The following is a 24,363-nucleotide window of genomic DNA, read 5'->3' as shown; positions in this document are numbered from 1 at the left end:
GATGGCATATTAGAGACCTTAAACCTCTCCCCAAAATTCTAAAATAAACAATATACTGTTTTTCCTTAATTAGATTCTTATTTGGCTCAAACTTAGCTACTTTTCTCCTAAGCTCCTAACTTGTAAAATATTGTACATTTATAATTATATCTCATCCCCATTATACATTTCGGACTCATTACATTTCGTACATACCTACTTAGTACGAATTTATACGTTCATTTATACTATTTAATTTATATAACGTTATATTACGTTCATATAACGTTATTCAAAGCTAACTCTACCAGAGTTAGAACAATACTTATTTATATATTTCTTCCCTTGACATAACGTTCATATTTACGTACTTAGGTACATACGTACCGTACAGTACATTTATTAATTCCATTAAGGAATTATCTTATGATATTTTGTAGTAATCCTACATTCCATACGGCATTATTTTGTTGAATAAATTTCAACAATCGTACTCTTTGTAGGTACACATTATTGTAGATATTATATTTAGATTCATTAATATTCAGCGGGTGGTTACTGATTAATAAGCCTTAATACTAATGGAGAGCGATTTAATGAGTACGTCCTCTACTTAATGGAGTACTCTATTGAAACTTATTTTGGTTAAACAATTAACCAAAATTTTATAAGATGATGTATGAATGACCTTTGGTATGCATGTTTAAATCGCCTCTCTTGTATGATAAACATTGTATATAACATCCCCACCTTCTAAATTTATCACTCATACCCATATTCATTACATTATATTTACATTACGGAAAAATCCTTTGGCCATAAGCCCCAGGATTTTCCCTTCCAGGGCGACCCCGGTAGTGTAACGGTGCGTGTAACGAAGCGTTACACTATCGACCTTCATACTATTTCTGGCACCATACAAATTCTAAATTCCCTTTTGAAATTCAAATCCTATTCCAAATTCCATTCAATGATTTTTATTTTCAGTTCGATCACATACTCTGATCGATAAACATCATTTAATCTAACAGACTGTACTTCCCAAGTTTCTAAACACGACCGTTTAAGAGTGATTTTTATTAGTAAACGTAATAATTCATAAGTGCGTGCAGTTCAGTTTAGTGCTCGTTTTGTGGCCCTGCACACCTTCCAGATATATATCTACATCATCACCAAGGCACATATTGTAAATTATTTGATTTCTAACCTTCTGAATTACGAAAGTGTTTTTATACATACCTATCTGTTAACACGTAACCTGTATTGTTACAGGTGCCTTTTTATTTAAATAATAAATACCCCTCATCGCTCTGGATCCTGCCTTTTCATTCCCATCATCCCCGTGAGGCTCCTCTACCTGCCCCCTCACAATTTTAGCGTCTGTATGATTTAACCTTAAATAGTCTTATGATTATTATCATGGGAATACCTAGCCTTCAGTCTCTAGGGTATTTGTAATATGGGCCTTGTTGCCAGATTCAAATTATAAATAAATAAATAAACGTGTTTGCTGGAGATTTGTCTGCCAGTCGCATCTGTCAGACAGATCTGACAGACATCTGTAGCTACTTATATCCCTAGCTTATTGACAAGTCATGTCAAGTACTTGTCATAAGAATATCAAATCAAGCTATGAATATAAAACTCAGAGTAGGCCTCCTGGTCCTATAATGTAAACAATGAGTTTCCAGCAAAATTTTTATTAAAATCGCTATCAATGTTCCGTGATATTTCAATGGCTTTGTAGTACCTATAGGTTAATTCACAAGGGCTGAAATGAAGGAATTTATCAAGTTGGTTTTGCATAGAAAATTATAATTTCGCGCCTTTACCTATTACTGACAAGTTGGGTGTGTTTGAGTATAAATAAGTAGATAGTTGTGTTATTTTTAAGTGAACTTCTTTTGGAGCACTGGCGTAGCATGAATTGATGGTGCATTTAGTATGATTGTCCTAACAAAATGTGCCACTTTATTTATAAATATGTACCAGTTTAAAGCAACGTATTCGTACGTTACACAATATTTTCTGAATAAATATCTTTTATTTATACGCACTGCTATGTGGACAGATATAAACATAGGGGTGCCTAGCCAAGATGCCAATCGTTCGCTCCGTTGCGAATGATGGTAATCTCTCTATCTACGCAGACAGGCGTAATAGTAATAAGTACTCGTCGATCGACAGATAGACAGGTGGATACGAATTTAAACTTCCATCCGTTTTTGTTCGAAGCTGAAGAAAATAAATTGAAATGTCAGTACTAAGATACGACGTGGTATCCACCATAGTAATAGTCTAGGTGAGAGATTTTTAAACATTTTACTCCTTATATCAATTGAATAAAGTGCAAAATGATTTTCATCAGTTCGCACACTAGTGGACTGTGAACGACACTTATTTGCACATTTTACGCGAGTGGTAAAGAGGAGAGGTATTGGAAGGGCTTGCCCTGACGTTTATATACGTTACATGACCTGATTTCTATTGATAAGGAAACTGTAGGTTCAATTGAATCAACTTTACTAAATTGAACTGGAAGTGCCGTGTGGACGGTTTAGTAAAGCTGTATTTGTGTTTCAAAAACTTAACGCGTTATCGGGAGAGCTTAAACCCCTCATAGAAGCCTAGGTTAACTTTGCTCATTTCCACTCAATCTTGTCATATGGCACGCTTATCTAGGACAAGATTGGATGCTGGAAAGTTATTGTTTATAAACTAGCAGTCCATATAATACTTGCTGGTTCACTATCACTGACAACAACAACATAATAATATAGTCATCATTGTTTGAATAGCTTTTGTTTGGAACAACATATCTAGTACGTGTATACTTTCCAGGAAAACTTTTAATGCGCTTTTTTTGTTGTTTTAATACGTTTGCCAAAAATATGTATAGATTCGAAACCTGGGTGCTTAGTACGTAATGCGTACTGATATTCGTACGAATATCAGTGGCCGGAGTAAGCTGTGAGACAATGGCCTGGAATATTCTGTATTTCGAGCCAGTTTCGTAACACATATAAAAGACGATACACCAACTCAAATGAAAGCTCGTCCTGCCCGCGGGGATCAAGCCTTTGGTTTCAAAGTCAAACAATATCCTCTTGTACACTGAGCGGTACCTAGAAATTTAAATTGATTTCGTGTATTTGAGTCGTACAAGAAGACCAAGAAAACTCGTGTACCTGAAGGACCTAAGATACTATAGTATTTTTTAATCTCGATGGGTAGGGTAACAGCTAACATGTGGCGTCTCCATATTATTTGAGGTGAGAAATTTCTAACCTAAAAACGTCAAATCTCGCAAAATTGTATTGAGATGGAATAAAAACTATATAGGCGATGCTATTCATTGTGAATATTCTATATTTAGAACAGTTGAACAGGCCAGGAAAGTGGTGGTTAATCTCATTATCGAGACGACGCTTTAGCGACAACTAATCAAGTTGTTTTCATCTTGTTACCAGGAGTAATGAGTATTTGGAGTCCTTCGTTTTTAGGACTCGACTTTTCTTAGGCAGAATATTTTCTTATCTGGAAGAAAAAACTCAGACAACACCAAAAAGAAAATTGTTGAAGTTGTGTAGGTATTTGTACTTAATACAGAACTTAATAACGGATTGAATTAGTGTATTATAGTTGTAGTGCTATATAGTCCGGTAATAGTTGAGTATGTAGTTTTACGGTAAATAAAATCAAATATTGTACTAGACCGACTAGCATGACTTGCGTTCTCGCGTGCGAGTCCATGTGTAGGTACATCGTGTATTTCAAGCTTAAGACTCGGAGTACAAAGATTGAATAAGATCTAACCTAACTCCTAACCATTTTAATATTCTCAAACATCGTCGTTTGGATGTAGGTACGGAAAATATTTCTATATTAAAAGCTTTATTGTGAAGCAAGCGTGCTCTGCAAAACCGGAGATGAAATTTGCTGAATGGAACTTATACATTTTACTGTCATATGCTGAGGTTTGACAGAATAATAGCATGGATTCTGTCCGAGGTAGGTAGTTTTCGTTTCTAAACCATACGGTAGCTTAGCATAAAATATGATAAATTAATATTACAAGACAGCGTTCTTCAGCGTTCAGTCTTCGTTTCAGCTTCGAAAAAGAATACTTTCGTATGTGCGGATGTTCTCCTCTACAGGTCCCATTACTCAATCGATTTTGGTGAAAATTTAGGTTTAAGAATTAAATAGATTTAGGTCACTTTAGTTTTTGGAAAATTATCAAGATGGCGGAGCCATGGGGATTCGCGAGGTCTACTACAGCTCACAGAGCCAATAATAAATATAAGGGCCGTCGTGTCTCCTACTTTTGGATTTGTGTTTATTTTGAGAATAAATATAATTTTGTTGTTACTACTGGTTATGACATGCATGACGGGTAACAATATATAATGTGCATGAAAAAAATAATTTGAATTGAATATACAACTAAACATAAATGAAAATTAGACGCTTTCGTGATATTTTTCTATCGAGCTGACTTTCACCTTTTAAGGTTATGGTTGGATCCTGTCTTTGCAAATATAGAAGTCTTATTTCCGTGTTACTTTCATAGACTTTGATAAAAATGGGTAATAATTAATAATTATAATGTTTGACGACCGGTCTGGCCTAGTGGGTAGTGACCCTCCCTATGAAGCCGATGGTCCCGGGTTCGAATCCTGGTAAGGGCATTTATTTGTATGATGATACAGATATTTGTTCCTGAGTCATGGTTGTTTTCTATGTATTTAAGTATTTATATATTATATATATCGTTGTCTTACCCACAACACAAGCCTTCTTGAGCTTACCGTGGGGCTTAGTCAATTTGTGTAAAAATGTCCTAAAATGTCCTATAATTAAATATAAAAACTACAATTTTCCATTAGCCCCTTCTTGAAGCCTCCCATCAGTTGAATAAAGTCAACGTCCCGATTAAATTTAGCTATAGGAAACAATACTAGAAACAGTCCGGGGCAGTCGCAACAGCTGTTGCTCTATTCCATTTTGCACCGCTGCCGGCTACTGTACGCTTCAATAACCAACTTGCACCCAATTAATTACTCAAATTCACCATCTATCGTTGATACTGCTAACTGACCCTAGTAGTCCTTATTGCAATGGTATAAGGTTCATCTAAAGAATATTGTTGTTTGTTTGCGACCTCTGACATTTGCACTATGACACAGTTTCGATTGTACGTACATAATACCTACCATTAACCGCCAATCATTAAATTGTCGAATGTGGCCCAAACGTAAACTCTAGCGGCCGACTGTACTAGAAAAATTGGTAGTTAAATCTGAACTAATGGTAGCAGAAAATAGAACTGACTTTGTTTCATTTTAATCGAACAAATCAAAACAAACGCTACTAATAATGTTATTCTGATATTTGATAGTAGGACCATGGGTGGGACTAACGGTTGCTCTTAACTTAATACTTAATAGTAGCTGTATCTGCAATATTTTATATTATCAATGTGACAAATTCGATGACTAACATCGAATGGTTGAGATAAACTACTCTCATGTCGGCAACCCCTTTAATGGTGAACACCCTTGACCTAACTTTAAAGCAGCTACAGGCTAATATTTTTGCAACAATAATTTTTATATCACTTAATTGCAATTTTTGGTTTAACCACTCCTTGTAATTTATAGAAACTAAAGACAAAATCACACTAAAAATAATTTGAGATAGTTTTGTGAACATTCAAGTTACTGCGTAACAAAATCGAATTTCTATATCGAAACTACATAATCCAAAAGTTATTTGACACGAGTCAAACTATAAAAAATCAGGGCAAAGTTCAGCAATACCTTCCAGTAAATTGGATACGTAATACGAGTCCGTTTCACATGTCACTTTCAATCTGGAGTCCCGGAGACAAGCCAGTAATAAAAGAAAGGACATGTTTTGTTGGACTCGGCGCGGAATGTGCTCGACATTTGCGGACCGGTGAATTGTTTTGGGCGAATTTCTTTGTAAAAGTGCATGGATATTTGAAGCTTTGTGATTGGCTGTGTAAAGGGACTTGCGAAGAGAATGTTTAGCATTTTGAAAGAGTTTTGATTGGCTTAAGACCTTTATATTGAAGTTATTTTTTTGTTAAATAAGAGACTTTATTGAGACAAAAAATACAAACTAAACAATAAAGTTATTTTTACTTACTTCGCTAGGTCAGCGACCCGAAGTGGATCTTGGCCTCCGACACTAGATTTCGCCATTCGTTCCTGTCCTGTGCGATCCGATGTCATTCAGCCGCTTGGATGTCACACTAGTCTTTCTGGATCTAATCAATCCATCGTTACTTAGGCCTAGTTAATTCAGAATTAGCTAAAGAGACAGTCTAAAAATATTTCCATTTCAGTTTTTTTTTCGTAAAAATATAAATGAACAGTGGAACAATAAAACAAACTTAATATTTAAGTTTATAAAGTAAAAAACTTACGTAGTTAATAAAGTAAAGACTTTGACCGATGTTAAAGTTAATAGATAGTGTAGATAGTTGAAGTTTGTAACGTAGTCTTTAGGGACACCTACGCAATATTATGGACTTTGTTAGTTTTACCGAGACCATTACCACCACTTAGATAGTTCTAGAGTCGGACCAAGCTATCTCTGCAAGCATTTGCAATGACAAAGTAAGGCATTTACTAATGTCAAATTTGTATGAAAATATGACGTTAACAATGGTACTACCACACTTTGTTCTGATCAAGTGGGTGTAAAGTTAGCTTTAACGGATTCTATCTAGTAACACCTGGTAATAATTATTGATATTTTATTAAGTTACAATTTACAATCTAATAAAACCCTCCTCCCCTTCCATCTACCACAATCATTTATTTTTTTGAAATTTAGTTTTGATTCGTTCGATTGTGTATAACTTTTTAGACCTAACTGACCAAAATATATTCTTATCTTTATTTTATGTAGACTTAAGATATTATGTTGTAGGGATTATTTGAGTGATGTATAGTACATATTTTGTGAAATCATGTTGTTATCCCACAGCTACTCTTGCGGGTTTCTGCAAAGATTTATCATAATTATCATGGACCTAGAATACTACGGACGTAGTTTTGCTAAGACAAAAACTGTGATTCCATCATCCACCAATTTCCTAGTATTTACGCGTGACACACACACTGTTCAATTATGCCATTCGTACCTTTAGAATAGTTGTTGCGTTCACTGTGGCAACACTTTGTCACAGTTAAAATTCAAACATTTAAAAAAAATAAACTGTTGCTCTGTCATACAGTTGACAGAGCCAGTGTGTCAAAAACCTACCACCAGTTCACATCTACTCTCGTTGCTCTCGTTTATTTTCGCACTTTATTCAAAGCACTACTACCATTTAGGACATTAATTCATTAGTATCAGTGTTGTGTACCGGAGGAAGCCGAACTCATCCGTGGAAGGGAAAATCAGAGGTCTAAGTTGGGCGACTGCAGGTAACGATTTTACGCTTCCTCTAGCTTGCGACAGAAAGCCAGAATCACCACCAGCGGTCTTCAACGGTGACCAACGATTTGGCTCCCACAGTCTCCGGATCAAAGGTAACTTCGTCTACACATATACACACTTTAGTTTTAACTTTCATACTATTTATCTCGACTTATCCCAACTTTCTTGCTCCATCGGCCCTAAATTTCACCTTACTCTCGCCCCTTTTTTCGTTAAATACAGTCCACCTTCGCTATCGAACATTTTGGTCCTTCGAGCCGGATATTTTGATAAAGTACCTATGGTTTGTCGTTTCTCGTTTTGGTACTCATAGTTGCTTAGTCGAAATTGTGTTGTCATCTTTTACATTCAAAATTTAGGGTAGACTTAATAAAAAGTTCGAGGGTAAGCAAGAAAGTTGGTCGTGTAGTGGTGCTTTAATAAAATCATTCGGTCATTTATTTAATTGCGCTGGCAACATTTTTCATAATTGTCAAGTGTCAACTGTCAGCTGTCTGTCATTGAACTCATTGAACTCATTGAAGTTGTGGAAAGTGAATTGCAGTTTGTTTTGAACATTTTTTGTGTAATTACTGCAATTTTTGTGTAGTTTTGTGTTTATTAATATGGGAGGTGGTGATAAGTCTGGCGAGAAAGATGATGCTGGTGTAGACACGGTGATGATTGCTCGTGATTATCAGGTAATGAGAATAGAGTATTTGCAAATGTTGTCGGATGCTGAATTAGCTTTGTGTGACGAGAGTGAATTGTGTACAATTGCGAAAAACTTTCATGAAGCTCAAATAAAGCTTTTAAGTACTGCTCCGCGAAGCGAGCACCGCGAGATTTGTTCCCATACCGCGATGTTCGACTCGAAGGTTAGGGCAGTGAGATCGCGTTTGCAGAATAGGAAGCAGGCTTTTGCTGCGGCTTCCGGGGTGTCGGGGACGCCGCAGCCGGTCTTGCCGAAGTTGCCGAAGTTACAAATTAAAGCTTTCGATGGGAAAATTGAAAACTGGGTAACGTTCATACAGTTGTTCAATTCTTTAGTAGATAAGCGAACAGACATTGCCCCTGTTGAAAAATTACACTATTTACTGTCGAGTGTGCAGAATGAGGCATATGACCTTATAAAAAATTATCCTGTCACCGATGACAATTATAAGGTAGCATATGAGGCGCTGTACAAGCAATATAATAAAATTAGATTAATTGCTACAACTTATTATGACAAGCTTGTTCAGTGTGAACCTGTGAAGGCATCCCGGGCTAGTGACTTACAGCGGGTTCATCGGGTTTTCACTGAAAATCTGTCCATTTTGAAAGGTTTCGACTTGCCGGATAAGAATTTCTTACTCATTCAATTACTGTGGTCAAAGCTGGATAGGGGCACGAAGGAGCAGTTTGAATTAGAGCATAACTCAGATGATATCCCGGAGTTCAGTAAATTGCAGGATTTTGTTGAAAAAAGATACCGGGCGCTAGATGCTGCAGGGTCAACAGGCTTTGTTGCTAGTACTCCTCAGCCTAGTAGTAGTAAGTCTTCTAGTAAGCCAAAGATGGCCTTGGTGGTCACTGCTCCAACGTGTGTAGTCTGTAAGCAGGCTCATAGCCTTGTATCTTGTCCAACTTTTCTAAAATATGACCCCGCTGATCGGTTTAAATGTGTAAAAGAAAATAAGTTGTGTATTCTATGTTTGTCGGGGTCTCATTCTGTCAAGTCCTGCAAGTCAAAGCAGCGGTGTGAGCAGTGTCGTTTCTCCCACCATACGCTGTTACATTTCAATAATGCAAATGTGCCTGCCTCCCCGGCTGTGGATGTAAATAGCTCGAAGCATCCGTCTGACACATCTAATCCGCTGGTAATGGTGGCAAGTAATGTTGCGGCCTCTTCTTTGTTTGCAACTGCCAAGGTTTTGGTGAAGAATGCCCATGGCGGCTTGGTAGAGGTAAGGGCTTTGCTCGACTGTGCTAGTGCTTGCAATTTTGTAAGCGAGGCATGTGCAAAGAAGCTTGGTCTCCGGGCAGAATATGGAAAGCATGCCGTGACTGGTATTGGTGAAGTGGTGTCTAGGCCCGGTGGCACATTGTCATGTACCGTCTCATCCAGGCTTGGAAATTCTGATAACGCTATTTTAGTAGAGGCTTATTTGTTGCCAAAAATTTGTCCGGAAATGCCAACGGATCATGTTGATGTCTCATCATGGCGCCATATCAGGGGCTTAGAGTTGGCTGACCCTCATTGGCACATTCCAGGACCTGTTGACTTGCTCCTGAACGTTAACATTCTCGCTTCTTCGTTGCGCCCTGGGTTAACCCATGGGGCCCCTGGCCAGGCGACTGCCCTCAACACCATTTTCGGGTGGATTTTGATGGGTGACGCAGGCGACTGTGCTACGGACATTTGTCGTCCTCGGTTCCGTGGTAACAATTGTCAACTGGTCGTGGGCAGGTTATCGATTGACGACTCTATTAAGAGGTTTTGGGAGTTGGAAGATGTCAGCTCTCCGAACACCGTCATTTTGTCGAAGGAGGATCAGCTGTGCGAAGAATATTTTCTCGCTAACTTTCGTCGCACAGAAGAAGGTAGATTTGTCGTTCCTCTACCTTTCGCTGACCATTCCAATAAACCCACCTTTTCGGGCTCTCGAGCCATCGCTCTCAAGAGATTTTCGTCGCTGGAGCGGAAGTTACTGAGTAACTCCGACTTCTATAGAAACTATGTAGCCTTTATGAAGGACTACGAAAGCTGTCGCCACCTTGAGGAGTGTGACCCTCCGGGGGTGGATGTGGGGAAGTTCTTCTACATTCCCCACCATGGAGTATTGAGGCCCTCGTCAACCAGTACTCCTCTCCGGGTCGTTTTTGACGCCAGTGCCAAGGACAGCCGAGGCATCTCGCTAAATGATGCGCTACTGCCAGGCCAGAAGCTGCAAAACAACATTTTCCACTTGCTCCTTCGTTTTCGGTGGCATAATGTTGTATTCACGGCCGACGTCAAGCAAATGTATAGACAAATTTTAGTGTCCCCGGAAGATGCTGAATATCAGCGTATCCTGTGGCGTCCGTCTGTCAATGAGCCTGTCCGGGACTATCGGCTGCTGACCGTTACTTACGGCGTTTCGTCCGCTCCTTACCAAGCTCTCCGCACCATTGCCCAGTTGGCGAGGGAATCAAGGGAAGAATATCCTTCTGGTTCAGCAGTTTTAGACCGCGACATCTATGTCGACGACGTGGTATCTGGAGCGCATTCTGTCGAACAAGCACGGAAGCTTCGTTCGGAGTTGTCGACGATATTAGCTTCTGGCGGTTTCCATTTGCGGAAGTGGACGTCGAACCACCAGGAGTTCTTCGACGGTGTCCCCTCCTCAGACTTGTATTCTGAGGACTTTCGGGAGTTCAACTCCATTGGGGACATCTCTCTAAAAATTCTTGGCCTCTCGTGGTTACCTCAGGCGGACGACTTCACCTTTCAAGTCGCTGTCGAAGATCGTCGGTGCACTAAACGTACCATCCTCTCAGAGATTGCTCGGATCTTTGACCCTCTGGGCCTGCTCTCACCTGTGACATTCTTCGCGAAGTACCTCATGCAGCTGCTGTGGGTCTCAGGTGTCTCATGGGACGACGACGCGCCAGAGAACCTTGCATCCGAATGGCGAGAGTACAAAGCGCAGCTGCCCTCTCTGAAGTCTGTGTCGGTCCCGCGTCGTATGGTCAAGGACTTCGTTTCGCTCGAAGTTCACGGGTTCTGCGATGCCTCAGAGCGAGGGTTTTGCGCGGTGGTTTACGTCCGAACGACAGGCGAGGACGGAACGCAGTACGTCCAGTTGGTCTGTGGTAAATCGAGAGTGGCACCCCTGCGTAAGTTGTCGATACCGCGTCTGGAGTTGCTGGCCGCGGTACTGCTTGCAGACCTGGTGGAGTCGGTCGCAACAGCTCTGGAGCCTCTCCACAAAATCGATAAGGTACAGGCGTGGTCTGACTCTAGCGTTGCGTTGACTTGGATAAAGTCTTGCCCTTCAAAGTGGAAAACTTTCGTGGCTAACCGCGTGAGCCACATTCAGGAAATTATTCCTCCCGATTGTTGGCGACACGTGAGGACTGGCGACAACCCAGCCGACTGTGGGTCGCGGGGGCTCTTGCCGGACGACCTGGTTCACCATAGTAACTGGTGGAAGGGTCCATCTTGGCTCGTGCTGGACAAGCCTGACTGGCCTAAGTCAACGTTGTTAGTCGACGTGGATGTTCTACATGAAGAGCGTAAGGTGACAGTCCTCACTGTCTCAGTGCAGGAGACGTGGACAGACAACCTTATGACTAAGTTCTCGGCACTGACGACACTCCAACGTGTCCTTGCCTATTGTTTTCGTTTCGTGCACAACGTGAGAAATCGAAAGACGCCCAACAACTTGTTGGACGGCCCTTTAACACCCCTGGAGATTAAACAGGCGCTCATGTTCCTCGTGCGTTCTGTTCAACAACACCACTTTGCTTCGGAGATCGAGAAAGTGAAAAACAATCTTTTGAACTCTCTCCCGAAGGCATTTAAGAAATTGTCTCCATTCCTCGATGACGCGGGTCTCTTGAGGGTGGGCGGACGCCTGTCGCGAGCTTCTCTCGAATTCGATGTTAAACATCCCCTGTTGCTACCTCGCGACGATCGTCTTACCTCCCTCTTGATCGACGAGTACCATAAGCGTTTCATGCACCCAGGCGTCCAAACGCTTCATAATTTGCTGGCGCAGCATTTCTGGATACTGTCCCCAAAGCGAGCTATCCACGCAGTCACGTCAAAATGCATGAAATGCTTCCGTGTTCGACCACTCGGTGCTCCTGCGCCGTTCATGGGCGACTTGCCGTCTTATCGGGTAGCCCAGCTCAAAGCGTTCTTGAGTGCTGCTGTCGACTTCGGTGGACCTTTTGACATAGCTCTGGGTCGCGGGCGAGGCAATAAGACCTACAAGGGTTACATTTGCGTTTTCGTGTGCACCTCGACGAAGGCTGTACACACGGAGCTCGTCACTGAGCTGTCCTCAGACGCGTTTCTCGCCGCGCTTCGCCGCTTCGTCGCGCGTCGTGGTCGGTGTAATCGGTTGGTGTCCGACCAGGGGAAGAATTTTGTCGGTGCGAGCAATATTCTGCAACGTCTCGTAGGAGATGCTGCTACGCATAGCGAGATTAAATTCGAGTTTAATCCGCCAGGCAGCCCTCACTTCTCAGGTCTCGCTGAGGCCGGTATCAAGGCTGTCAAAACACATTTAGCTCGAGTCATCGGTAGCCAGAGGTTGACGTACGAGGAGTTCCTAACAATCTTGACTCAGGTTGAGGCTCTTCTTAATTCAAGACCCCTGACTCCTCTTAGTACCGATCCTAATGACTTATCGGCCCTCACTCCGGGCCATTTTCTCACGACGGAGCCCTTATCTGTCGTACCCGAGGAAGATCTCTCGGATGTTCGGCTGGGCCCACTTCAACGGTGGAAGTTGCTGCAGAAAATGCACCAAGACTTTTGGACCAAGTGGTCAAAAGAATACATGCATACTCTGCAGCAGCGAATGAAGTGGCACGACAAACAAACCGACGTCCAAATCGGTACTCTCGTGCTCGTAGTCAACGAGCAGACAGGGCCCATGAAGTGGCCTCTGGGTCGCATTGTCGACACTCATCCCGGGTCCGACGGGATTTGTCGTGTGGTGACGGTGCGCACAGCTACCGGACTGTACAAACGACCCGTGGTCAAGCTGTGCCCCTTACCCGTTTAATCGCTCTTCGAGCGCTACCATTGTGTCGTCTATTTTTGTATAGTCTTAGTATTATTTTTTCTAAGTTTACTTCTATCGTCTTTGTTTTCGTCTAGTCAAAATACTAGTGTATTTTGGTGGGCGGAATGTTCAATTATGCCATTCGTACCTTTAGAATAGTTGTTGCGTTCACTGTGGCAACACTTTGTCACAGTTAAAATTCAAACATTTAAAAAAAATAAACTGTTGCTCTGTCATACAGTTGACAGAGCCAGTGTGTCAAAAACCTACCACCAGTTCACATCTACTCTCGTTGCTCTCGTTTATTTTCGCACTTTATTCAAAGCACTACTACCATTTAGGACATTAATTCATTAGTATCAGTGTTGTGTACCGGAGGAAGCCGAACTCATCCGTGGAAGGGAAAATCAGAGGTCTAAGTTGGGCGACTGCAGGTAACGATTTTACGCTTCCTCTAGCTTGCGACAGAAAGCCAGAATCACCACCAGCGGTCTTCAACGGTGACCAACGATTTGGCTCCCACAGTCTCCGGATCAAAGGTAACTTCGTCTACACATATACACACTTTAGTTTTAACTTTCATACTATTTATCTCGACTTATCCCAACTTTCTTGCTCCATCGGCCCTAAATTTCACCTTACTCTCGCCCCTTTTTTCGTTAAATACAGTCCACCTTCGCTATCGAACACACACATTGACAGTTATCTCAATGCCCTCATCCACCAATTTGCCGTCAGACGGATCGAAACGTCAGTGAAGTAAATTTGTCCAAGAAAAATGTAAAATATGCCGGCATGCGTAGTTAAATCCTGCAAGAAGTGTACCGATCGAAAGAAAAAAAGTGACGGAATAACTTTTCATAGCTAATTTTATCAATTATCACGGTATAGTACATCAAATCTCCATATTTCATTGTTTATAAATGCGAAACAGGAGTGTGACCAGTAAGTTGAATAGGGTAATTTCCCGAAAGTAGGGTAATTGATGTCCTTCTTATTAAATCATTGTGTATATAAGAGATCATTTAAGATATTTAGGTAAATAGCTAAATTATTGATTTTGCATATCAAAGTAGGTCGGTATGGTAATTTCCCGATAATAAGGAGATTAAAGACGTTTGCATGAATAATGTTTGATAGTTAACGTTTATTTGTTATGTAAGGTAAACATACACATGGTGCTCGACGCGGTCACAGTCCAGTACGTGTCATCTTGAAACTTAAGTCATTGTCAATAGAGGTGACAGCAAGGTGTCATCTATTGGGCATTAACATGTCGAGTACTAGTACATTAACCTTATATTTATTTTTTGTTTAAAACCAGATATGTTACAAGTTAAATATCATTAGGTATTGAAAATAATATTTGCACAAAGTAATTGTGCAACAATGCGCATTTTCAAGACCTATAAAGATAAAGATAATAGTTTATTCAAGTAGGCATATCACAAAAAAAATATAAAAAATCAGTAAAATCAGTTAGATACACACTTTTTTTATTTTTAACGTAAATCTGTCCTATTTTAATATTTGAAAACAAGGATGATATTGAAAATAATTGTTTCACCATCAAGGGAGAATTTGTGTTACATGGTATCACTCGTCTACACGCACACTTTCAAACCGTCCGCCATTGCAGTGTCACAGTTTGTCTTAAGTGACATTCCCTCTGTCAAATATATAACTCTATGATAATTATTTACAAATCCCTTAGCTTAGTCATCACTATATCATGCATCTTACTTTGTTAGATTCATTTTAAGGTTACAGTTTGATTCCATTTTGTAATCATTCAAGCGTGCATTTCGCTCGTATTTGTTCGGACATGTAGCGATGCAAGCGAGTCGCACGGGCGAATGATAACAAAATTACACCATTTAGATATCTAAATCTAAGTAAGAATTGGCCTCAAGTTTAAAAATCTGCATGCTATGAATTGGCTTCTGCAAAGTATCTCCATACCAAATTTCATTTAAATCGGTTCAGCAGTTTACGCATAAAGTGGTAACAGACAGACAGAGATACCTACTAAGTACGACAAGGCTAGACGAAACGCACGGGCCGACTGACATCATTTAGATATCATTTTGGTGTCACAGTCTAAGTTTGAATTGTCCTCCTTATTCTCGTTATATTCAGCAAATGTAAAGTTTAAATGTTTCCACAAACATTGGGGTCTCCGGAGACTCCAAACTGGAAGTACGAGAGAGGCAAACCGTGTACTCGGTGTTCCGAGAAATATCAAATTTCTTCGCAAATGCATTGGACTCACGTTTAGTAATAATGTAATTGTAACTTAATAATAATAATAATAACCCCGCGGGGGCAGCTTGTGGCGAGCTGACGGTGAGTGGCGACACCGCGGACCCCTATTCCAGAGGGCCCTGTCATCTGGCCCTCGCCTCTGTGCTTGCCTTGATTGGCCGGCCAGAGTGGAGTCGCAAGAGCGGGACCTATGCTCCAGGTTGGAAGTGTAAAATGTCATAACGCCGGCGGCCTGCTGAACGGATCACCGGAATCTGGCTACCGCAGACTCACCTCTCGACAACCTTACAGCCGCTCCGAAGTGTTGCCCTATTGTCGCACTGTGCGTGCGGCCGTTGTAGGGCCCACTAAATGAGTAGGCGAGTCACCACCTGTCTTACACAATTTTGAGACTGATTGTCACGGCAGGTGTCCGCTAGTCTCCTCCCATAACCCATTATCCAGTCCATCCAACTTGCATATCAATAGCCCATGACCTTAGTTCCCATCGCAGCACAAAAGTGCTGCACTGCAATAGTCTTTGCACCTGGCGGAGACCATCTCCGGATGTATCATATTGTGCGCTCGGGGATGGTATCCGCCATGTGTATCCCTTGCTTTTAGAGTAAACTGTCTTAAAGGGCCTCTGCGCTGTTGGCTTCGGCCCCACGCATGCCTCCCAAAGGTCTGGGACCCCATGGTCCCGAGATATGGAAAGGACAAACAAATAATAATAATTGTTATTAATTTCGTTTAGTAGTACCACTGTATATATATTGTATGTAAATAAATGATTTAAAATTGTAACTTAATTTATCTAATTTCATTTCAATTTTGACGTGTAATATGTAATTATATTATAAATAAATGAGTATGAGTAAGGGGGCGTGTTCGGACGTGAAGATTGTGATAGCAATGTAATGGCAGTTATTTTCTAAAAATGTCCCCGTGTTATAAAATGTTGATCACTAAAAGTGGAATAACGTGATTAAATAAATAATAAATAAATAAATAAATAATTTTCATTTCAATTGTATATCGTTACTCTCTATAACACAGTAGTATAATTTTAGTACAAAATAAGTATCTAGTCATGTAGCCGAGGGAGGTGACGAGCAAACTTTTAAACAGAAGTATTTTTTCCAAAAAATTGACGTCAAACGTTAAAAGCCGAATAATCTTCCATCGAACAATTCGCGCGGCGCGCCTTATCTTTTATTCCCTTCTAATCCTGTCTTTACATCCCTTTAATTAGCTCAAATTAATAAAGAGAACGTTTTATACACAACAAGCGTACATTTTACAAAGAGCCTAAAGATCCTAAAAACAAATGAACCAACAAAAGCAATTATCAAGTCCAAAAACTTAGCGGCCTCGGCCTTCGGTGACAGAACTAACAAAACTGGAAATTAATTAATTGAGGGCGTTTGAATAAAGGTTCAAGCTTTGATCCGTGTGGACTTAGACCGTTTTAGTAACTTCGACCACGGACGGAGTGGTTTTGATCGTCTTTGTGAAGCCGAGAATTTGGAAGCTGGGTAACGATAAAGCTTAGAAGTAATCAAATTTAAACTGTCGTAAGTAATAATAATATAAATAATTAATAATAATTTCAGCCTATATACGTCCCACTGCTGGGCACAGGCCTCCCCTCATGCGCGAGAGGGCTTGGGCTATAGTCCCCACGCTAGCCCAATGCGGATTGGGGGCTTCACATACACCTTTGAATTTCTTCGCAGATGTATGCAGGTTTCCTGACGATGTGTTCCTTCACCGAAAAGCTAGTGGTAAATATCAAATGATATTTCGTACGTAAATTCCGAAAAACTCATTGGTACGAGCCAGGATTTGAACCCGCAACCTCCGGATCGAAAGTCGGACGTCATATCCACTCGGCCACCACCGCTTCCTCAAACATCTCGGTGAAGCCATCGCTGACCGTTGGGACAGACCCCTTAGTGCAGTAATGGGCTGGCTAAAATCCAAAATTATGATTTCGATAATCCGAGCCACCAGCATGTGTAGGTATCCGTGGGACACGGCACAAATTCAAACCCATCCAACATTTCTTCGATCTCAATGACGGTGCAGCCCTACCTAACCCGTCTACCTCCACTCTGCACTAGCGCCATGTTTTTGTTGTTGCTCATTCTGTTTTTTTTTTATAATTTTACATTTTTTATTAATAAATCCTTTCCCTTTGTCTTGTTAATAGTTTTAGTTCTAAAATATTTACAATTTTTTAATGATGCGTTTTAGACCTATGTTCGTGATTTTTTTAAGGAGCAAAAGTTATTTAATAGGCATCGAATCGATGAAGTTACTAAAGACAGGACTTCTTCTGATTCAATATCTTAAAAAGCCCTACAATTTTCAAATAATCTGCTGCCTGTACTCACTGCACCTTACTATTATTTGTGTCTTGTCTCTCGTAATCTCTCATTGCGCTGTATGTGTAACATAAACGCTCTTGTTCCTGGGTCACACTTACCCAAGTTCTTTAAAGACTATTTACAGTCAAGCGATGAGAACCTCTGAGATTCAATATTGCCGTTCAAAGATTACGTGCACCATAACGCTTCATTAATTGAAGGCTTTCGGCTAATGATAACTTGATTATACAAGTTACTAGCATACGGGCGGTAAAGGGAATTTATTAGTATCAATTTCCTGTTGATCAATACTGGTGTGGAAAGGATTGGCACCACCGCATCTATATTTAGGTATCTAAATAAAAAGTGAGTTCAAAAACTAAAACCCGAGTATAGAAAACACCCGCTCTGAAAGGTATGAAAAAAAAAAAATCTTACCTGGATGTGTCATGTCATACCATAACAATAGAAAATTTTCTGTATTTATTTTCTTTTAAATAAAAGCCCGCGGCCCTACCCTTAAGGGGCCCACTGATTAACAGTCCGCCGGACGGTATCGGCCTGTCAGTTAGAACAAAATTTTGACAGTTGCGAACAACTGACAGGCCGATACCGTCCGGTGGACTGTTAATCAGTGGGCCCCTTTAGATTATTAATTTTATCGTAGTATCTAAGGGCTTACCGCGAACACGAAAATCTAAATTTCATTATCTGTCTCTCTACCACTCTTGGATATTCGAGCGTTAGAGAGGCAGATAGCCAAATTTAGATTTTGGTGTTTCGCGGTAGTGCCTCTGATGACCACATGCCTCTTATACGAAAGTGTTTGGACTGCAATCCCCAAGCTAGCGTTAAAATATCTAGTCTAAGAGATTTCTACCTAGGTAGTTATTTCAGACAATCCATTTTAGAAAAGTAGATCCGAAAACGAACATTTTCACAAACGGAATTGAAACCAATTACTTACGAACACGCCAGAAGACTTTCAACTCGTAATTTATTGGATCACGTAAAAGTCGGCACAAATTTAACTGTTTCTAAAATTACTGATCCAGACACGTTTTAGATAACCTATTTTCTCGCATATTTATCTGTTCAGCTAATACAGGGTGGTCCAAAAAAAGTATTTGGTAGTAGTAGTAGTAATAATATTCTTTATTGTGCACAGTTAAAACAATATTAAATACATTATCTATATTAATAAACGCGAGCCGCTTTGACGGAAAAACCAAAAGAAATTATGCTCAATCGAAAGAGCTTGAAAAAATATCACTTTTGAATCGAGAACATATATCCGCAAAATTCGTATTGTCGCGTATTTTGCATTTAAAAGTGAAAAAATTTCGACAAACAATACTAAAGGCTCAATTTGTTGGTTGACATTTGACAGCTATGCGTTGCGTTTAGAAACTGCAAACATGCTTACAAGTTAGGTTGGTCGTTTTTTTTTTTTATAAAAAGCAAGACGAATATTACTGTTTATTTGATGACTTTCCGGTATGTATAATGGTTATTATTTGCATTAAGTTTCGTTTCATATGGATATGTATACCGGTATAATTATTACATAAATTTGTTTTTAAGCCAGAACGTGCGATAGTCTGTTACGGCTTTTAAGACGATAGCAACACTGCCTAGACGTCAACGACGGCTGTTATTCGAAAATACTTTATCCGGTACTCCAGACGTGATAAAAACCTGTTAAATAGTGTATTGTGTGTGTTAACAATAAAAAATAGTCACCGAACATAGTGCAAAGTGCAAACGCCATCGTAACGTAACGAGATTTGAACTTCAAAGCGTTCCATGGGTGTATTGTGTTTAGTATAAACATCGGTCTCTCAGTTGTATTTTAATATTTCAGAATGATTCCAAATATTCTTACATGTCAAGGCACTACTAGCTACCTGGAAATGCAAGTGAAAGCAACCTTGAAGCAGCTGTGATAAACTAATAAGTGAGCGAGATGAAAATGACGTTGTTCAAAGAAACTTTGAGTTAAGTGCCAGCTGACTGTAACTCACTCTAATTAAGTACATTGCCAGTGTGAAACAGTGCAAAAAGCTACAGTGTATTGTGGACATATTTAATAACTGTGCTTTAGACTATGAATCAAATTTGAGGTGTATCGGTGAATTGGAAAGTCAACTGCATAAAGCTAATAAGTTATCTCCGGAGTCAATGTAAGTTGAATATAAGATTAAATATAATAAGATATATAGATAGTATATATGTCGCAGTCAAAAGTGTGAACTGGTCAAAAGAACTTTTAACCGACAAAAACAGGCAAAACTGCTTTTGACTGAGCATGTTGGTCAAAAGTAGTTTTACCTGAAAATCAGTGGTTAATAGTAATTGTGTTGTGACTGTTACTATCAGTCAAAAGTACTCGCAGAGATAGGTAGGTTAGGGTTATTTTTTTGCTACGCCCAAAAAACGAAACTGTTCCCAGAGATAGGTAGGTTAGGGTTATTTTTTTTTTGCTACGCCCTAAAAACGAAACTGCTGCCAGAAATAGGTATGATTTTCAGGTAAAACTACTTTTGACCAACATGCTCAGTCAAAAGCAGTTTTGCCTGTTTTTGTCGGTTAAAAGTTCTTTGGCCAGTTCACACTTTTGACTGCAACAGGTTGGGCTGGACATATGGCAAGGGAAGGTAAAGATAAGTGGGATAGAGAGGAAGCGGAATGGTATCCTAGAGATGGAAAAAGGAGAGAAGGGAGACCAATAATGAGGTGGTCGGATGACATAAAGAAGCATGCGGGACCTAATTGGATAGGGATGGCAAGGGATAGAGAGCTGTGGAGAGAGCTGGGGGAGGCCTATGCCAAGAAGGCAGACTGAAATAATTATTAAAAAGCAATGACATAAAAATTATTTAATAAAGTTACTAAGGAAAAAATATTGAAACTAATTGATATAAATGAAATGTGAATTTATTTAAATGTAATATGTGCTGAAATTTAATTTTTTGGTCAATAAAGGCTATTCTATTCTATTCTAATTTGACAGGTGACAACAAAAAAATATTAATTCCTGCTAAAATTTCAGAGTCATAGTGAAGCGTAGTACATAGTACCAAAACAAGGTTGATTTTTAGGGTTCTGTAGCCAAAGGGTAAAAACGGGACCCCTATTACGAGGACTCCAATATGTTATTAGATCAAAACAAATTATTTTCAGAAAATATTTAATTTAGGCTTAGGGATGGCGAGGCTCCATAAGCCTTCAGTAAGTAGTGCATAAGTATACTTGGAAAAATTCGACCTATGCCGCCGTGGGTGGCCCGGTGGCAGAATGGCACAGGCACCTGCTGCAATAGCAGAGGACGCTGCTTTGATTCCAGCCTAGGGCACTGGAGGCCTTGGTCACTTTTTAGGGTTGCGTACCCATAGGGTAAAAACGGGACCCTATTAAATATTAAGACTCTGCTGTCCGTCTGTCTGTCACCAGGCTGTATCTCAAGATCTCATGAACCGTGATAACTAGATTAACTAGACAGTTTAAATTTTCACAAATGATGTATTTCTGTTGCCGCTATAACAACAAATACTAAAAACAAATTAAAGAAATATTTAAGCGGGGCCAATGCAATGCTAGGCTGGATATGACTGATGAAATGAGTAAATTTTTATTAATATGTTTTAATATGACATGTTGGTGGCAAACAAGCATACAAGGCTGTTAATGCCGATGGTAAGTGGGAGTTTAGACTAGACCTCTGCTTCTCCAAGGGACTCACATTGCTGACCGAGTAAATTTTTATTAATATGTTTTAATATGACATGTTGGTGGCAAACAAGCATACAAGGCTGTTAATGCCAATGGTAAGTGGGAGTTTAGACTAGACCTCTGCTTCTCCAAGGGACTCACATTGCTGACCGAGTAAATTTTTATTAATATGTTTTAATATGACATGTTGGTGGCAAACAAGCATACAAGGCTGTTAATGCCGATGGTAAGTGGGAGTTTAGACTAGACCTCTGCTTCTCCAAGGGACTCACATTGCTGACCGAGTAAATTTTTATTAATATGTTTTAACATGGCATGTTGGTGGCAAACAAGCATACAACTCATACAAGGCTGTTAATGCCGATGGTAAGTGGGAGTTTAGACTAGACCTCTGATTCTCCAAGGGACTCACATTGTTGACCGAGTAAATTTTTATTAATATGTTTTAATATTACATGTTGGTGGCAAACAAGAATACAAGGCTGTTAATGCCGATGGTAAGTGGGAGTTTAGATTAGACCTCTGCTTCTCCAAGGGACTCACATTGTTGACCGAGTAAATTTTTATTAATATGTTTTAATATGACATGTTGGTGGCAAACAAGAATACAAGGCTGTTAATGCCGATGGTAAGTGGGGGTTTAGACTAGACCTCTGCTTCTCCAAGGGACTCACATTGCTGACCGGTTACAAATCTATTACACTCATACTAGGGTTCCGTACCTGAAGGGTAACTAAAAAACGGGAACCTATTAGCGATTCCGACTCGCACTTGGCCGGTTTTTCTTAGTAGGTATATGACATTTATTTCAGTTTTACTTCATTGTCCGTCTGTCTGTCTGTCTGTCTGTCTGTCACCAGGCTGTATCTCATGAACCGTGATAGGCCTAGGCAGTTGAAATTTTCACAGATGATGTATTTCTGTTACCACTATAACAACAAATACTAAAAAGTATGGAACCCTTCGTGCGCGAGCACTTGCCCGGTTTGACATTTCAGGCTCCGTCACACAGGCGCGTTTCGCGTGCGGCGCGTGAGCGGGGCGCGCCGCTTTTTCATATAAAACGCTCAGGCCCGGCTCTGAAATCGCGCCGATGTGACGGAACCTTTATTTCAGTTTACTCCACTGTCCCTCTGTCACCAGGCTGTATCTCATGAACCGTGATAGCTAGACAGTTGAAATTTTCACACATGATGTATTTCTGTTGCCGCTATAACAACAAATATTAAAAAGTGTTCCGTTCTTGATGGGTGAGTCCGACTCGCACTTATTCAGTTTTTTTTTTTTGTAAACGAATTTAATATTAACGGATAGGCATTAATATTAAAGAATGAAATAGTAGTGATAATTTCCATACTTTCACTTTAGTGCCATGAAGGGTAGGTACAAAAGGGTTCCCTCTTTTGAGATTGGAAAGTGGGCTAGGTTATAAATGCGGCCTTCACAGAACCGATCTGCGACCAGAAAAGTGGGTCAGGTTAGAACTGTGATCCTTATAGAACCAAACTGCAACCAGAAGTAAGTTAGGTTAGAACTGCGACCCTTACAGAACCGAACTGCTACCAGAAAAGCGGATTAGGTTTTTTTAATTACATATTTGTTTTTAGATATATCGGAATAGTAAATTTTTCGAGTTATGATTGTATGTTACGGATTTAAAGTTTTCTGAGATGAGATAGGTTTGTAACCGCCTTGATGAAGGTATGAAGTCTAAAAGTAAATAATTACTTAATTCAAAATGAGTATTACCTATTACTATTATTTATTTTACCCGAGCGAAGCCGGGTTTTCATCTAGTAATTAATATAACGAGCTAAGCAACAATAGACGGTCTTATCGCTAAAAGCGATCACTTCCAAACAACCTTCAATTCTTTTTAGTTTCGTTTTTAATTGCATTTTGTATTTAAAAGACGTGTACCTACGTATTAAGAAATAGGTATATTCCGTAAAATCAATTGTCGAAGTATCGTATTTTTACGTACGTTAGCAAAATTACGCTTTTGTGAGATTTATATAGAATACGTTTGTTTTTTTTTTTTTAATTTTGTAAATGGTGGAAAGTTGAAAAAACTTTTCTTCGGTTACCGCGATAGTTACAAAGATAATGGAAACGCCGGGATGTACATTATACGCGATTTAATCCGTTTAAATAGATTTATTTCAAAATATATGACATTTAATTTACAACTTTTTTGTGCTAAACTATTAACTCCATTTTAACGAGAAGCCTGCCAAAACACTCAAAATTTATTTTGAATCAAATCTCTCAAATATGAAGTGGAAATGACATTAAACTTGGCCGAAATAAGCAATTTGTAATATCGCCGATAAATCCAAGAGAGCAAAAGGTCCGTGTTAGGGCGCGATCGTCACGTTCCGCATCGGGGGTGCGAACACTATTCTTGGCGGGGATTCATCCAAAGTTCGGAGAACCAGTATAAGTGCTTTTTAGTGCTTTTCTGACGATCAATTCTAACATTCGTGGAACAGCATGGAGCCGCAGAGCATACTCAAATAATCATAATCATTATTTTGTACTGAAAAAATCTGAATTATATCTACATGTAAACATAATAATTTTTGCCTCATCGTCATCATCATCATTTTAGCCTATAATATACGTCCCACTGCTGGGCACAGGCCTATTAAATATAATTTTTGCCTATTTAAGTTTAATTCTAAGGCTTATAATGTTTTGTAGCATTGCCTGTAAACATTTTTTAATGTGGTGTTAAATAAAAATTTTCTATGTCTATGTCTATGTCTAAAAAGGCCATTGCTGGATATAAGTATTCCCCCATAGATGTCCATAATGTG

General features: G+C 39.7%; 1 protein-coding gene across 1 annotated transcript; it reads left to right on the top strand.

Moving 5' to 3' along the window:
• The first annotated feature begins 9,608 nt into the window (after positions 1–9,608).
• Positions 9,609–13,196, top strand: LOC134795886 (uncharacterized). Its single transcript, XM_063767817.1, has one exon. It carries the CDS (start codon positions 9,609–9,611, stop codon positions 13,194–13,196), a length of 3,588 nt encoding a protein of 1,195 aa, XP_063623887.1.
• Positions 13,197–24,363: the final 11,167 nt, after the last annotated feature.

This window comes from Cydia splendana, chromosome 12 (genome assembly GCF_910591565.1).
Source record: "Cydia splendana chromosome 12, ilCydSple1.2, whole genome shotgun sequence".
Lineage (NCBI taxonomy): Eukaryota > Metazoa > Arthropoda > Insecta > Lepidoptera > Tortricidae > Cydia > Cydia splendana.
This window is presented reverse-complemented; position numbering and strand designations above follow the sequence as displayed.

What these genes read in the sequence shown, in the direction of transcription:
- LOC134795886 (XM_063767817.1), top strand. Translation starts at nt 9,609, where the DNA reads ATGCCAACGGATCATGTTGATGTCTCATCATGGCGCCATATCAGGGGC.